The 14505-nt window shown below is 35.5% G+C and overlaps 1 protein-coding gene across 1 annotated transcript in view; it reads right to left on the reverse strand.

Annotated features, from left to right (window-relative positions):
* The window catches only part of SEMA3A (semaphorin 3A), a 213821-nt gene that overhangs the window by 76151 nt on the left and 123165 nt on the right, over positions 1–14505 (reverse strand). The window contains exons 5-6 of the mRNA XM_003782631.2: positions 14383–14476; positions 5614–5733 (exon numbers count right to left, since the gene is read on the reverse strand). Coding sequence (XP_003782679.1) covers positions 5614–5733; positions 14383–14476 — 214 coding nt within the window. The remainder of the gene's footprint in view (positions 1–5613; positions 5734–14382; positions 14477–14505) is intronic.

Raw genomic sequence — 14505 nt, forward strand, 5'->3', positions numbered from 1 at the left:
GCTCTGTATTCATGAAACACGGTGAGAAGAGAGAAAAACATGAAAGAGGAATAAGGAGGCTGCTTTTGATCTACGAAGCTGTCCAAGATACTGTCTCCTTTTATAAATATTGACCAACTTTCACTCAAAAAGTGAGATTGTTGTAAGAAAATGTAATAATGCTCCTAAATGTTATTCTTCTCTTATCATTCAACTGGCAATTCTGAAATAAGTAATTCAAAACGCATTACTAACATGCCACAGATTAGAATTGTACTTTCTAGTTCTACCATTAACAAATATTAAAATAGCACATTCTAACAATTTTACTCAGGTACATTTTCCTAGATAGCAGAAGAAAATAAAATCAATTTCTAAGCATATTGTCACTAATGAATTTTTATTCTAGAACTTTCTTCATTTTCCCTCATTAATTTCAAATAAACAAACAAACTGGTTAAAAGTAGTCATGGTCTTTAGACAAAAACAAAATGATATAGAAATTAGGTCCTCAGAAAAGGAGATCAAATATGGCTATATTTTGGTAACTTTTAGTACTTTAGGAAAATATATTTAGAGATTTTTAAATTTATCTTCACTTAGAAAACAAAACAGTTCCATGATGTATATTTAGTTTTTGGAAAGCTTACACTCCGAATGGGTGTACATTGTTAGGGTAAAACATATCTAGGTGATAGATGGACGAGAAAGTAAAACATTACTAAGTTATGCTGAGGTGCAGATATGAATAACTATTTTAAGTTATTACACATTCAAGTTTCAACATAATTGCAGAAAAAATAACCATAAATACTGGCATTTGTTTTTTTCCTGTGACTCTATGCATTGATATCCCAGGATTGCTAACAGACACAGTGGTACCTCACAGAAGATAGCATTCAAGGTTAAAAAATGTGGTATCGTTGTTCCTTCTTTCTTAGCCTTCAAAAACTAAGAGGACCTTTGTTAGTGCTGGTATTGTTTTAACAGAATCATCACTCAGCTTCTATAATATTCATCTGCTCAAATGACCATCACGTTAACCTTATGGAGGACTTTTTCCCTACCAATATAGCAAAATATTACATTTAAGCCAAATAAATAATAGAAAAAGTAGATGTAACTAGATAATTCATTTCAAAACTAGATATTTCATTTAAAACTAGATCATTCATCTTACTTATTAAAGAAAAACACAATTAGATACTCATATTTTTTTATGCCTCCAAAGATAGCATTATTGAAATAGTATATTAACAAAGTTGTAAAAGTTGTCTAAGTAATTTGAGATTGGGTATCTGGTACCATGTACTGTTACTTTGTGCACTCAGATTATTTGCAGTCATATGTCTTGGTTCTATTTTTTGCTAAAAATGCATCTTGTGGAGAAATTTGAATCTTAGAGAACATGAAACATCCTAGTACATGACCACAGAGGAAGCTACGCTGATTCCAAAAAGGGCAGGCCATGGTGGTGTGAGTGTTACAAGCGAGAGGAAGTGGGATGATGACTCACATACCATTTCAATTACAGAAAAAGGCAAGTGGGTTAGTCTATCTTCAGGCACGATCCATTTAGGAAATTCCACTAAAAGAAAACAGGTCTTCCTGAAGTGAGTGGGAAGGCCTCACACTCCGGGCATTGCAATTAGGTCTGTTTGTGTTCACCGGGTCTTGGCTCTCAAGGATCCATGTGGTTTCATATATTAAACCCGACTCTGGCTGCCCTTTCACCCTGACTCAAATATAATCACTCACAGAGTGAGTCTGACCAAGTTTCCTAAGCTTGCTCCAACCGATGGAAGTGGGGTAAGGGATACAGAGACAATTAACATTTCTTAGGAGCTTACTACATGCCAGACACTCGCTCAGTGCTTTTTGTGGATTATCATGTGGTCATTCTTTTCACAACTATATATAGGTGATAGGTAGTATAATCCATTAAATATATAATACAGCCAAAGTCTAAGTGAAGCTTTTTCTCATTCTAAAGACTAGCCTATCCCCCAAATTAAATATCATCCTGACAGTAGTCCAAGACAAAGAGAAAGCTAATCTATGTGCTTTAACGAATGGCTAATACATACAATAATTGGATAGTAGTATTTTAAAATGAATTATTAAGGAATCATTACTATAATGACAGTGTAAACTTGTTTTTTTACTATGAATATACAACAGAACAATTGTACTTTATTTCTCAGTAAGCTCAGTTTAGAATTGAATTTTAAAGCCATATAATATCGAGGGAAGTTATGTAGAGTAAGAAAAAAACAGTGAATTTTACCATAGCATGTCAAATCCATACCAGCTCATTTCCTGAAATCAACGTTGCCCTAACCTTTACTTGGAAACCTTAAATTACAGTTTATTACCAATGATGAGGATATTTCAGGAAGCTGTTACGTATTAATGTGCAAAAAAAAAAAACAATAGATTTCATTTCTCTGAAGTTTCTTCATCTAAAAGTGCTATTCATTCCCAATATTTCCTGTTAAACTGAATTTAAACCTTTGTTGGCACTATTATATAACTGTAAAATTTAATAATAATAAGTAGTGAAACTCCATTTTTGAAAATAATCCCTAGCCAGGCATTGTGGCAGGTGCCTGTAGTCCTAGCTAGTTGGGAGGCTAAGGTAAGAAAATCGCCTAAGCTCATGAGCTGGAAGTTGCTGTGAGCTGTGATGCCATAGCACTCTACCAAGGGCTGCAAAGTGAGACTCTGTCTCTAAAAAAAAAAAAGTCTAGATATTTCAAGATCTGATTTTTACAACTTTTTATAGTAGAGACAAAGACTAAAGGTCTCAAATATGCAAACTGATTCTTCCAAAAGAGTTGAATTGTTTTGTGAAAAACAAACTAATTCCTATACCAAAATTAATTTTAATAACCTGAATACCCCTGAAAAAAAATACCTTGCAAGACTATGTTTTATTTGTGGAACACAGATGATTGTATGGTCTCCGCCGATGCCTCACAACTCATTTATTTTATGCGTGTGTGTGTAAACATTATGTCTCCAGTTTTATTCAGGAACGGTATTTAATTTCATGAGCCCTGTGATTCACAGGCCCGTGGTTCTGTCTCAAACCTGTCTGCATGCTCCATCTTGCAGCCGCTCTGGTTTCTGCACCCTGTCAGATGTAACCTTTGTGTTAATTTGGAAAAATCAGTTCTCACGTTTAGTGCTGAGAGCCTGATAACTGAATTCTCAAGTGAACTACACATTTTCAGAGATGAAGTACAGAGCCGTGGACAATGACCGTGTTTTCCCACAGTGTAAATTCTTCAGCCTCAGCTGTCAGCATGCGAGTGTGCAGCATAAAAGCAGCTTTAACTTGATGACTTTTTTTTTTTTTCTCTGCGGCCATAAAACTGAAATGGATACGAGGCTCTCCTTTACGTTATTTTATCTTCTAATGAGATTTTTGTTTCTCATGGACAGTAAAAGCCTGTATGCCCTTTAGGGATCCCGGTAGGTCAAAGTCTCCTTCTTGCTGAATTAAAAACCAACAAACAAACAAATCTTTCCTGATCACACTGTTTCATTGGAGAATAGGACAGACAGCAATGTTAAAAGAGGGTTTCCTCTACTAATTTTGCCTCCACACACATGCTACATTTACTCATTCACACTGGAGATTCCAAAGTTGTCCTCTGGGCTTTTGGAATTTTACACTCATCCTTCTTTTCATCTCGACGTCTTTTCTTTTCCTTCGTGAGAGCCCTACTTTCTCAGATGTTCAGGCAGGTACCACTTGCTCTACCCCCAGTGGCAGGGGGACATTTGGATATAATTCCAATCCTTTTGATTAGCACGGTGTCTGCAATCAATCATTAATGATCACAGGCATCATCTTCATTTAAAATAGCAATGGAGAGATTGTGACAATTTTAAACAAAACTCAGTAGAGCAAGAAATGAGGAAAGATAAGAGCAGTGACTAATTTAAAGGGAGATTAGCTGGTTAGTGACGAATATTGCAGAAGAGCTTGTCTCGGGGGAGAAGGTTAAAAAGCTATCAGAGGTCACTAATGACGCGTGGAGGAAAAGTTTCATGGAAAAAGACGATTTGATCAAAGTCAAGTGAGAAGTAGCTGACGGTAGTGAGACGTGTTGAAGGAACAACGCTAACCAGGTTACGAACTTAGGTGCACAGACAGGGACGTGGTGGATACCATGATTAAGAGGAGGGTTTTGCATGAGCAAGATTTCAGGTCAGGGAAGGAAATCAGTGCTGAAAAATAAAGGCAGCAGACAAAGCTTAGACTGGACACATTTAGGAAAGAACATCCATGTAATTAAGAGCAAAGAGGCATCCAAGGAGGAAGGAGGAGGCAAGCTTTTGTCACTACTTCATGAAAAATAATAGGACCATCAGAAATCTTGCCACAGAGAGGAAGAGATGCTGACGGAGGAAACTGGAGGTACTTTTTGTTTTGAATGTACTTTGAAGCACAGGATCGATCTGAAGAGACATTATCACACAGCTCAGGGTCTCTTAAAACTTTAGAGACAGCCTTGTGATTTTTCTCCAACAAACAAATGAAGTACAGAAATAGTGGAAGAATTCTGGCTTCTCAGAAGTAAGGCAGAAAAAACAACCGTGGCAGAAGTTCAAAGAGGAAGGTAATCCATCATCTGACTGAGAACATAGGTGAACAGTAAACCGTAAAGCTTCATTCTTATTCATGAGTCATATGAAACCAGAAAGAAGTGCGTGGAGAGGAGATCAGGGATTGAGTAACTTTGTTGTATAAAATTAAAGGCAGATATAAATATAGCTAATTAAGTTATAATAAGAAAACCATTATAATATACAAACGGTCGGGGCCATTATAAAAATCTAGTTACAAAGATTTATAAAGATTTAGTTAAAATATGAAGATATAATATTTACTTTAAGCATATAATTTTTATACATGTTATGCCATGCTAAAATTATTTGTATCCTATAAAGAAAATAGAGAGTAGTAATAATAATAAAAAGTGTCCACTTGATCAATTATTCAAGCCAGTGATAGAAGTTGAAAAAACCGGATTATTGTTCTAAATGGTCTGCTATAGGGTTAGATAAGATAATGGCCTTAATTTCCTCACTTATTACAAGAAGCAGGTATTTTTAGGAATATTGAAGTTTACTCAGTTGAAACAATGCTATAAAATATCCCTTTGAAATTGTGGAAATACTATTAACACAACGTCATTAGCACTGTAATTTTTTCTGATATCCAGTAGTTTATCTGATGAGGATCTCAAGGCCATCCACCCATCTCTCAAGAGAAGGATGAAGAGTACCACACTATGGGATTTACTGGGGTTCCCTTGTACAGTGTAGGGAGGTCATCTTATCTCTTTCCATTCCCTCCCTTCCGTAACTCCTCCCCAGATCTCTTTCTTTCCATAGCTCACTACTGAGAAACTTCAGTTTTGGCACAAAATATATGTTTTCCTGAATTTTTAATCTCTCTCTTCTCTTTTTGCCCAACTTTCTCACGCCCACAGTCATGAAGTCACCATTATTAGCTTAACAGCACACTAAATTTCAGGTAATACTGCACACACTATAGAAGCTCTCCAGTGACTTAATACAGTTACACCGGCCACAAGCTTTCCTGAACATGCCACCTACCATTGAGCCACCTGGAGTCGTGCTGCTCCGTCCTGATTGGGTGATGGTGCCCAAGAGTTCGAAAGATGGCAAAGTCTCGCCCCATAAAATCAGCTGCAGTTCCAGAGTATAATTCTCCATCTGCATTGTGATAAAATTAGCCACATATACATGCTTTAATTCAATGAACGCAAGAAAAATGATACAAGCAAAACACAAGTCTGAAGTTACGATCATGCTAAAAGGACAGCAGGATTTCTCTCTGCATCATTAAGCAAAACTACTTGTATTTCATATGTTTTTATTGAGGGAAGTATTTTGTAATCATTCACTGTTTACCTAGCTGTTTACTCATTTAGCACCAACTTAGAAAAAATTCAACAGAAGTCTGATTTAATGAATTTTGCTAAAACATGAAATCAATGACAAAATTACAGAATGCAAACTACATTTGCTATACACTTGCTTTTATAGGTATAAAGCTACTATGTTTCTAATATTCTTATTTTCTAGGGTAAAGTATCATTGTAAAATTTTGCTTATAGCTTTTATTTTAGTAGCAATCACATCTTCCATATGTGTCTTTTGTAGTAGTATCTGACTTCATGAGATTTTGCTAGAATTTAGAATGGACTGATATTTTCGCTGCCACTTTTATGGCTTTATACTTTTAAAAATATCTATTGGGAGAAGTGTTATTGTTTGGGATAAGCTATCATGCAGTCCCAAAAATAAATCCACCACATGGCCTCAGATATGACAGAAATGTGTTTGAAGAGAAAGAAATTTTGGTAAATCCAGGCCCCACTGAGTGCAATTCAAGAGTGCATTGCTTTTGGACTCATTACTATTAGAATAGAATTATCTCTAGGTCAGAGTTTAATAATGGAGGAATCGTAACCAGATGGCAGAGAATAGAAGGAAAAAGACAGAAGGCAGAAAAAAAAGAAGTGACTATTTACGGAATTCCTCTCTGTGCCTGTCAGGCGTCTGACACTAGCTTGACTCTCTCAAATTATCTCATTGAGTTCTGTCAACAACCTCATGACGTAAATAATGATATTCCTGTTTTACAGTTCAACCAACACAAGGTTGCAATGTCAAGGTGAGAGTCCAAACCCAGGCCTGTTTAATCCCAAGCCTTTACACTAAGCCATCATGCCCTTCAAGAAACTGAATTTCTGCTTTTTTAAAACAGAAAGGGTCTCATATCATTTCTTCCAGAAAATAGGTCATTTGCCTGCCTTCTTAAAGTGAATTGTTTGAAAACAGAGGAAGAAAAGGGATAATAATTGTCTTCAAATAAACCATGATACTTAGAGTAAATCCTAATATTATCACATTGATTATTTGGGTATTTTAATGTTTTTTATGCATTGATTTGAAAAATATTCAGAAAATAAAGACAGGAGAGATAAATTAGGACGTAAATATTTGTATAGCACTATCATGTGTTCATATTCTCAATTCTCCCTTGCAAATAAGGGCTTTGCAATGTAAAACAGACACTCACAGCAGTGCAACCCAAAGCTTTTCTTTGGTAGAACCTGTGTCTCACTAACTTGTCTGAAAACTGGACTTTGCATACCCTCCAGTGTGGTGAGGAATAATTACACGGAGAAAATCATTGAGTACCAAATTATTACTGTATACATAGATAGATATCTTGGACACTGAATTTAAAAACTGATCATTTATTTTGAATTATTGTAACTCAAGATAAATAAAAAAATGGATTGGAAATGACTAGAATGAATCACTAGCTAAACGCATCGTTATCCTAAATTGGCGCGGTACAGTCCGTGGGGATTCACAAGCAGCTCGTCTTCTTTTCGCTTAGCTAAATATCAAATGCAAATCTGACTTCTCTCACTAATAATATTTTGCCTAACCACAAAGAAAGGAAATAACCCTTCTCTAAAAATGCAACACTGCTATGAATAAACTATCCGTATATTTCCAAGACACTCTGAAATATTTAAATACCTATTGTTTCATTAATAGTAGCCCATATCCACGCCCCGTAACTTTTTTAAGGCTAATAATTTATCTTTTACAAATGATTAATAAATAATTGTGATGTATTTTTCAATGTCAGGATTAATAATTGTTTTTTCTTGTTCTGTGTGAATAAGAGTATGTTACTTAAAAATATGTTGTGAAAGCAACCTAAAGTGGTCATGCCAAGTTCAAACACTTTCATGTTGGATCACCTGTGAGAAGATCCCTCAGGTCCCTGTGACCTGACAAAATCAATAGCATTAAACCAGTGGTTCTCAACCTTCCTAATGCCGCCTAATGCCTCGACCCTTTAATACAGTTCTTCATGTTGTGGTGACCCCCAACCATAAAATTATTTTCATTACTACTTCATAATTGTAATTTTGCTACTGTTATGAATTGTAATGTAAATATCTGATACGCAGGATGTATCTTCACTGTTACAAAGGGGTTGTGACCCACAGGCTGAGAACTATTAGCTGAACTTCATTGCCTCTAATTCATATATGAGGTGAAGAAAATCAAGAAAAATAAAAATAGAAAGGAAAGATGTGAAAACTGAATAATTTAGTATCAAAGCTGTCTTCAGACCACGCCAACAAAAAGTTCGATCAGAAATGTTAGTAAAGAAGGTCATTAGTTGGTCATTCTTTTTATTGTTAGCTTGATCTAGGTAAAAATTCATATTTATATTGTTATATATATATAAAATCCAATTCAGAGGGAGTATAAATAACAAAACCAACGATAAATAAAAACTTTTCCTTGGATATAAAAGATGTTTGTTTCTCTTGTTCATTTGTTTGGTTGTTCTTTTACTTTCTTAAATCCATTCTCATACTAGAACGATAAAAATCAATACAAATAAAAGTAAGGCCGAAGAATGATTTTCTTCCTCATTTCACAGTAGATTGAAAGGTCATTCAGAGAAAGTAGAACTACTCAGTAGAAGAGCTGGTGACTCAATTTATTACTAGAAGAATTGAATTGAATAACTGACTTATAAAAAAAAAGTATACAGTCACAGTTGCCTCCAGCTAGAGGAAATGACCTCCTACCTGACTATTATTTTTGGCAAGAGTCAGAATGATTTTCTTTTCTTTTTCTTTCTTTTTTTTTTTTTTTTTTGAGACAGAGCCTCAAACTATCCTCCTGGGTAGAGTGCAATGGCATCACTGCTCACAGCAACCTCCAACTCCTGGGCTCAAGCGAGTCTCCTGCCTCCGCCTCCCAAGTAGCTGGGACCACAGGCACTCACCACAACCCCCGGCTATTTTTTGGTTGCAGCCATCATTGTTATTTGGTGGGTCCGGGGTCCATTCGAACCAGCCACCTTACGTGTATGTGGCTGGCATCTTAGCTACTTGAGCCACAGGTGTCGAGCCCAGAATGATTTTCTTGAGCTGGAAGGTACTACGTGCCAGTGCCATGAAGGGTACATTCTTGTATTGTCCACATTCAATGTCAGTAACTATTTCATTGCACCATGCCAGAGATCAGATTTCCTGCAGAGATTTCTATGGGGAGTCTTATCAAACATGAATGGTGTAGATAAGTTATGACATCTTTGTTGTTTTTCCCCAAAAATATAGGCAGTGGAATATGAAATAAGCCTATTATAGCTTATTTCTCATTAAGCAGACATATCATCTGAAGCCAGAGTGTATGTTACTTAATACATTTTTATCATTTTAAGGAATTGCTATATTCTTTGACTATCTGAAATGATCTAAAGATAGATGACAATTTTTCATACCTCAGTTGGCTTATTTTGAGAGAACAGAGCTATTTAATAAAAAACTCCCCTGTGAAACTTCTTTTGTAGTTTCTAGATAATTTATACAGTAATCAAATTCTATGCTGATTCCTGAGCATAGTGCTAATTTTATAATTTTCTGATCCTCAATATGTGTCTTCTTGACGTAGTGCATTAGGTACATGTTATCCTGCAGTGATTCAAATGGCATTGAGACACATACTTTTGGGATTTCCACATATACTAAGTGACTAATGAAAGAAAATGTGACATTTTTCCAATTTTATTAAGGTGGTGGTAAGATAATACACTCAAGGAATTGTTATACATATGAAACAAGTGGCTATGGGTATTCTTTCCAACAAATCCTTAAGTCTCTCTACAAAAAAAAAAAAAAAAAAAAAAGAAAAGAAAAAAATACCACAAGGGTAGTTTGATGTCTCAAAAATAATACACTGGACTAAGATAAATGAGTGCTGACAGATGTAACTAACCATCTAGAAACTGTCAAGCACAAAGGCTGCTGTTTGATTAGACTACCATTCTTTCTGAACTGTCTCAGAGGAAAGCGTTCTCTACTGAGATGAACAAAAACAGTTTGTGAATTGTGTTTCTACCATGGCTGAGTTACCTGAGAAGCAGATATTAAAAACAAAAGTTCATAAGTACTTTAGACTTTCTGTTCACAGCTCAAAATGAAGTAAAAATATGGCTTAGATCAGTTCGTGGATTGGATTACAATTCCTAAGAAGGGTGTGATGAGGAGAACCAGAAGGTGAAAAAACATTTCCTGATAAAATTGCAGTGTTACTCACACAGGTGAAAAGTGTGACATGGATGTGAGCAAAAAAAATCAAACAAACCTAAAGACCAAGCCATTATGTTGTTAACACCTTAAGTAAATTCCACCCGCAGAATGGAAGCAGAGAAATTAGAAACAGAAGGAAGAAAAAAAAGAAATTTATGTCTTTCTGTCTTTCTCTCTCTCACACACACACACTCAGCGAGGATGAAATCCATTCCCCGTGAGTCGAACGATATGAAAATAATTTTATATCATTATACTAATTGATTACTTTCTCTATTGCGGTGAATATAATAAATTGACATTGTTATTTTTATCTCTTTTAAAACTAATTTTTTTAACCGTTAATATGTGTACATGATATAAAATAAAAAAATATAAAATTTACTAGGAATCAAAGCTTCCTCCCAGCCTTCCTGATGGCAAACCACAAACCAGTTTTTATTTGTTTCTTTTCCACATGTATTCCAGAAACAGGCATGTACTCAAAATAGTAGGTTATTACATTGCTTTATTTAATTCTCACAAGAAACTAGTGTAATTAGCGTGGCCATACCATTTCATATTCAAGGACATTGAGGCTCAAGGAACTTCAAATACTTTTCTCAATTATATGTAATTAATTCATTTTATAATTCTTATAAGAACATTTTCTAATATCAAATTATGTTCTTCCCTGAAGCAAGGCAGAATTCTAGCTTGAAAATATAAGCCTTACCAAAAGTTGCAGACCTTTGAAATTGAATTCAGTGATATCTCTTTGCATTGAAATATTTTTAAATTACTAGTGCTACATTGCCTGGAAAAGATTACACTGAGAAAACAAAACTGACTTTTCCTTTCATGTCACAAAAACATGAAATGGTACTTAATTAGTGCAAAAAATACTCGGTTTTATTCTTGTGCTATGATCACACCTCTCATTTATTCTGATTAGGGGAGAAACTGTTATCTTTAATAAAGAAATTTGAAACAAAATAATCAGAACATTTGCAGGTAGATAAAATAAGAAATATTTAAAAATTAATTTTGGAGCCATTTTATATTGACACAGTGATAACTATGCGATTTGAAAACCATAAGAAGTTAAAGGATGTAGTTTTTTATTGCTCAGGAGAGAATTCATATTTTCTATGGTCATCAGCTTAAAAAACAATGTCATTTAGGGTGGTGCCTATGGCTCAAAGGAGCAGGGCACTGGCCCCATATACCGGAGGTGGCAGGTTCAAACCCAGCCCTGGCCAAAAACTGCCAAAAAAAAAAAAAAGGCATTTTGGAAAAAGGTCACACAAAACCTTGACACCTTTTATGAACCAATTTTTTTAAGTGTCATCTGGCTTTAAAATTTAATAGGTTGAAATCATTTCATATTGGTATTGGTGGTATAAAAAATATTTGATGGCATGGTGCATCTAGCCAGTTTAGAGATAGTTTTAGCCAAAGGTGAAATTTTGTTCCTCAGTATTGAGGAAGAAAGCAGCCTGGAACCACCTTAAAATTTCTACCTTATGTACTAAAATTAGAAGAATAGATCCAAAATCTTTGGAGGAAAATAGGATTTCCCTTTGGCCATTACTGATATACAAAGAAAAACCTGTGTATTTCAGAGACAGCTGTTATCCTTGTTGGTAGAAGAGTCTGGGAAGTGCTGCAGAAAAATTTTTGTTAGAAGGCTCCATGAAACTAGTGAGCATTCTTTTTATGGTGGTATACGATAAAATGCCAAGAAAACTCAACAAGGGGAATTCAGTGTACTCTGAGAGGAAGAATTTACAGCATGGTTACAAAGGAAACCACCCACTACAAGGAGTTACAGCTGTTGAACTGAAATAGTGTGGAGGGCATTTTGAGGAATTTTGCCAGGTACAATATGTTCTGTTCCTTTTTCTGTACCTTGCTATTTAACTTATTCAGAAATCAGCTTATTATTTGGACTTGTCAATAAGCCCTCTATCCTTCTGAACGTTACAATTATTTGGTCGTATTGGACAGGTTAAGGTCTGGTCTTCCACTTAACCTTTGTTTTCTGAAATGCCTACTATTCTTCCCTAGTCACACATCCTCTCACTGACTCACAAAACGTCCCTTATGATCTTTTCCTTTTCATAAACCGATATAGCTTTTTCAAAGAAATTCTACTATAAAACCAAACCGTGGCGTTTCATGTCCTCTGTGGACTTTGTGTGGCTGCATACCATGTGCACTACGTAATGCCAACTTGTCATCATCCTTTCTTGGCAGAATATTAAAATAAATAATCAAGCAAATCCCTGCTGAGAAACATACCACAAATTAAAGCCGCTTTAGGCACACTTTTACATAGTGCTGTTTGAAGAGTATCTACCCCTTTTTCAGTGTGCAATTTAAATAAGTATAGGCCACAAGTTCGAACATGGGACAAGTCCTCCCCTTTGTTTAAGGCACCTTTCAAACTGCAGCGTGCACTCTTGACAAAGTCATCCACATGTGATCACTAGGCCATTATAGGAATAGGAAAATTGTAAGTGTCCTAAATCTGCTGCATTCCTTCAAGTCTGAAACTTTTGTTAAAATGCTGCCTAAATGGATCAAATGGACTAAAATTGTCTCCAATTGAAAAGCAATTGAGGAGATAATGTAGGCTACAATGGTTTTATTCTTAATAGAACAGAGATCAGTGAAATACACTGATAAAGTAAACACAAGAGGATCCCGAGATAAATGTGTCTTCCTGGTTAATGCTCAACTTAATACAGCTGTAGTTTATTTTTTTTTGTGAGTAGGAAAAAATTACTCATAAAAAGAAAACTTTATAAACTTTTGTCAGATCAGCACATAACCTAAGTGTAATTTTTCTTTCTAATTTTGCTTTTTAAAACTCTCAATGTATTATGCAAAATTATGTTAGAAATTCTACCTATAGAATTATATTAACTGCTTCCTTCATGGAAAGAGAAACCAAAAGCACATCGTTTTTATACAATTTTGAAGAAGAATATATTCAGGAGGAGAATCTTGATTGTTTTGTGTGTTTTAGATTCCTGGATGCTCAAAAGTTAAAAAGAAAAAAAAAAACATGGAAAGGAGGAAAGAGTAAAAGAAAAAGGAAGAAAAACTAGAAAAATTATTTCATGATTGATCACTTTCTGTGTGTGTGTTTGTTTAACTGCAGTTCAGAGGTGGCTAAAAGGATTTGGAAAAAATTATTTATTTTTCAATATTGACTAAACTTTTCTCCCACTTCCTAGCTTCTATGTCTATCTTTGAACTATGGATAAGCATTCACGGCCCATCTGCAATGTTGAAAAGAATATGATTAGAGAAAAGGTTAGAAGAAGTCACATAAAATATTTTGTTGGATTGGGGGGAAAAAATAAAAAGGCCTAAAGTCATAACAGGTGGATACAGATGGTCTTCCCTCAGCCAGCATATCTAACAAGATAGCAGGATGAGTGAATAAAGGTAAGGCAAAGGTAACCCAAAGCCATCTCAGTCACTCATACCACCATTTAGATGGACTGTGCTCATGAAATTGTCTAAGTGTGGAGAGACTGACAAATCATTGACTGTCATCAACAGTATATACTGATTCTCATTCTTTCATTATAACCTGTCAAAAATTCCATTTGTAAATACCTTTTTCTTTTTCTTTTTTTTTTTTTGAGACAGAGCCTCAAGCTGTCCCCCTGGGTAGAGTGCCATGGCATTACAGCTCACAGAACCTCCAACTCCTGGGCTCAAGCGAGTCTCCTGCCTCCGCCTCCCAAGTAGTTGGGACCACAGGCGCCCACCACAACGCCCAGCTATTTTTTGATTGCAGCCGTCATTGTTGTTTGGCGGGTCCGGGCTGGGGATTTGAACCCACCACCTTAGGTGTACGTGGCTGGCGCCTTAGCCGGTTGAGCCACAGGCGCCGAGCCTGTAAATACCTTTTTCATAAAATGGAAATAAAAATATTTTCTTACAAAAGAAAAATCTAAGCTCAAGAGGGGATGTGTCATGCCTGAGCAGGGTATTTTAAGGTACTATTCAACCATTTTAAGTAAAAAGAATCAGAGTAGGTAGGGCAATATCCAAAATGGCATTTAATGTTTCTTCTTCCATTTTGAAGTATTTGAATATCTCACAACTGATATACTTGTAAAATGGTTTGTGATTTATATGGAAAATCTCAGAAGATAAAAAAACAACATGCAACCTGGTGATGATCTATAAAATTTCACTACGGAATTGACTGTGGACTACGCACCTATTAAAAGAGATGCCGTCAGCAGTTTAGGGTCATATGGACTCTTCCCACGGCCATTTTCAAAATGTGAGTCCTCCAGTTTAAATGTGTTATCCTGTAGGTTGAAACAAAGAAAAAGGGTTT

This window comes from Otolemur garnettii, unplaced genomic scaffold (assembly GCF_000181295.1).
Source record: "Otolemur garnettii isolate 467f Iridium unplaced genomic scaffold, OtoGar3 scaffold00005, whole genome shotgun sequence".
Taxonomy (NCBI): Eukaryota; Metazoa; Chordata; class Mammalia; order Primates; family Galagidae; genus Otolemur; species Otolemur garnettii.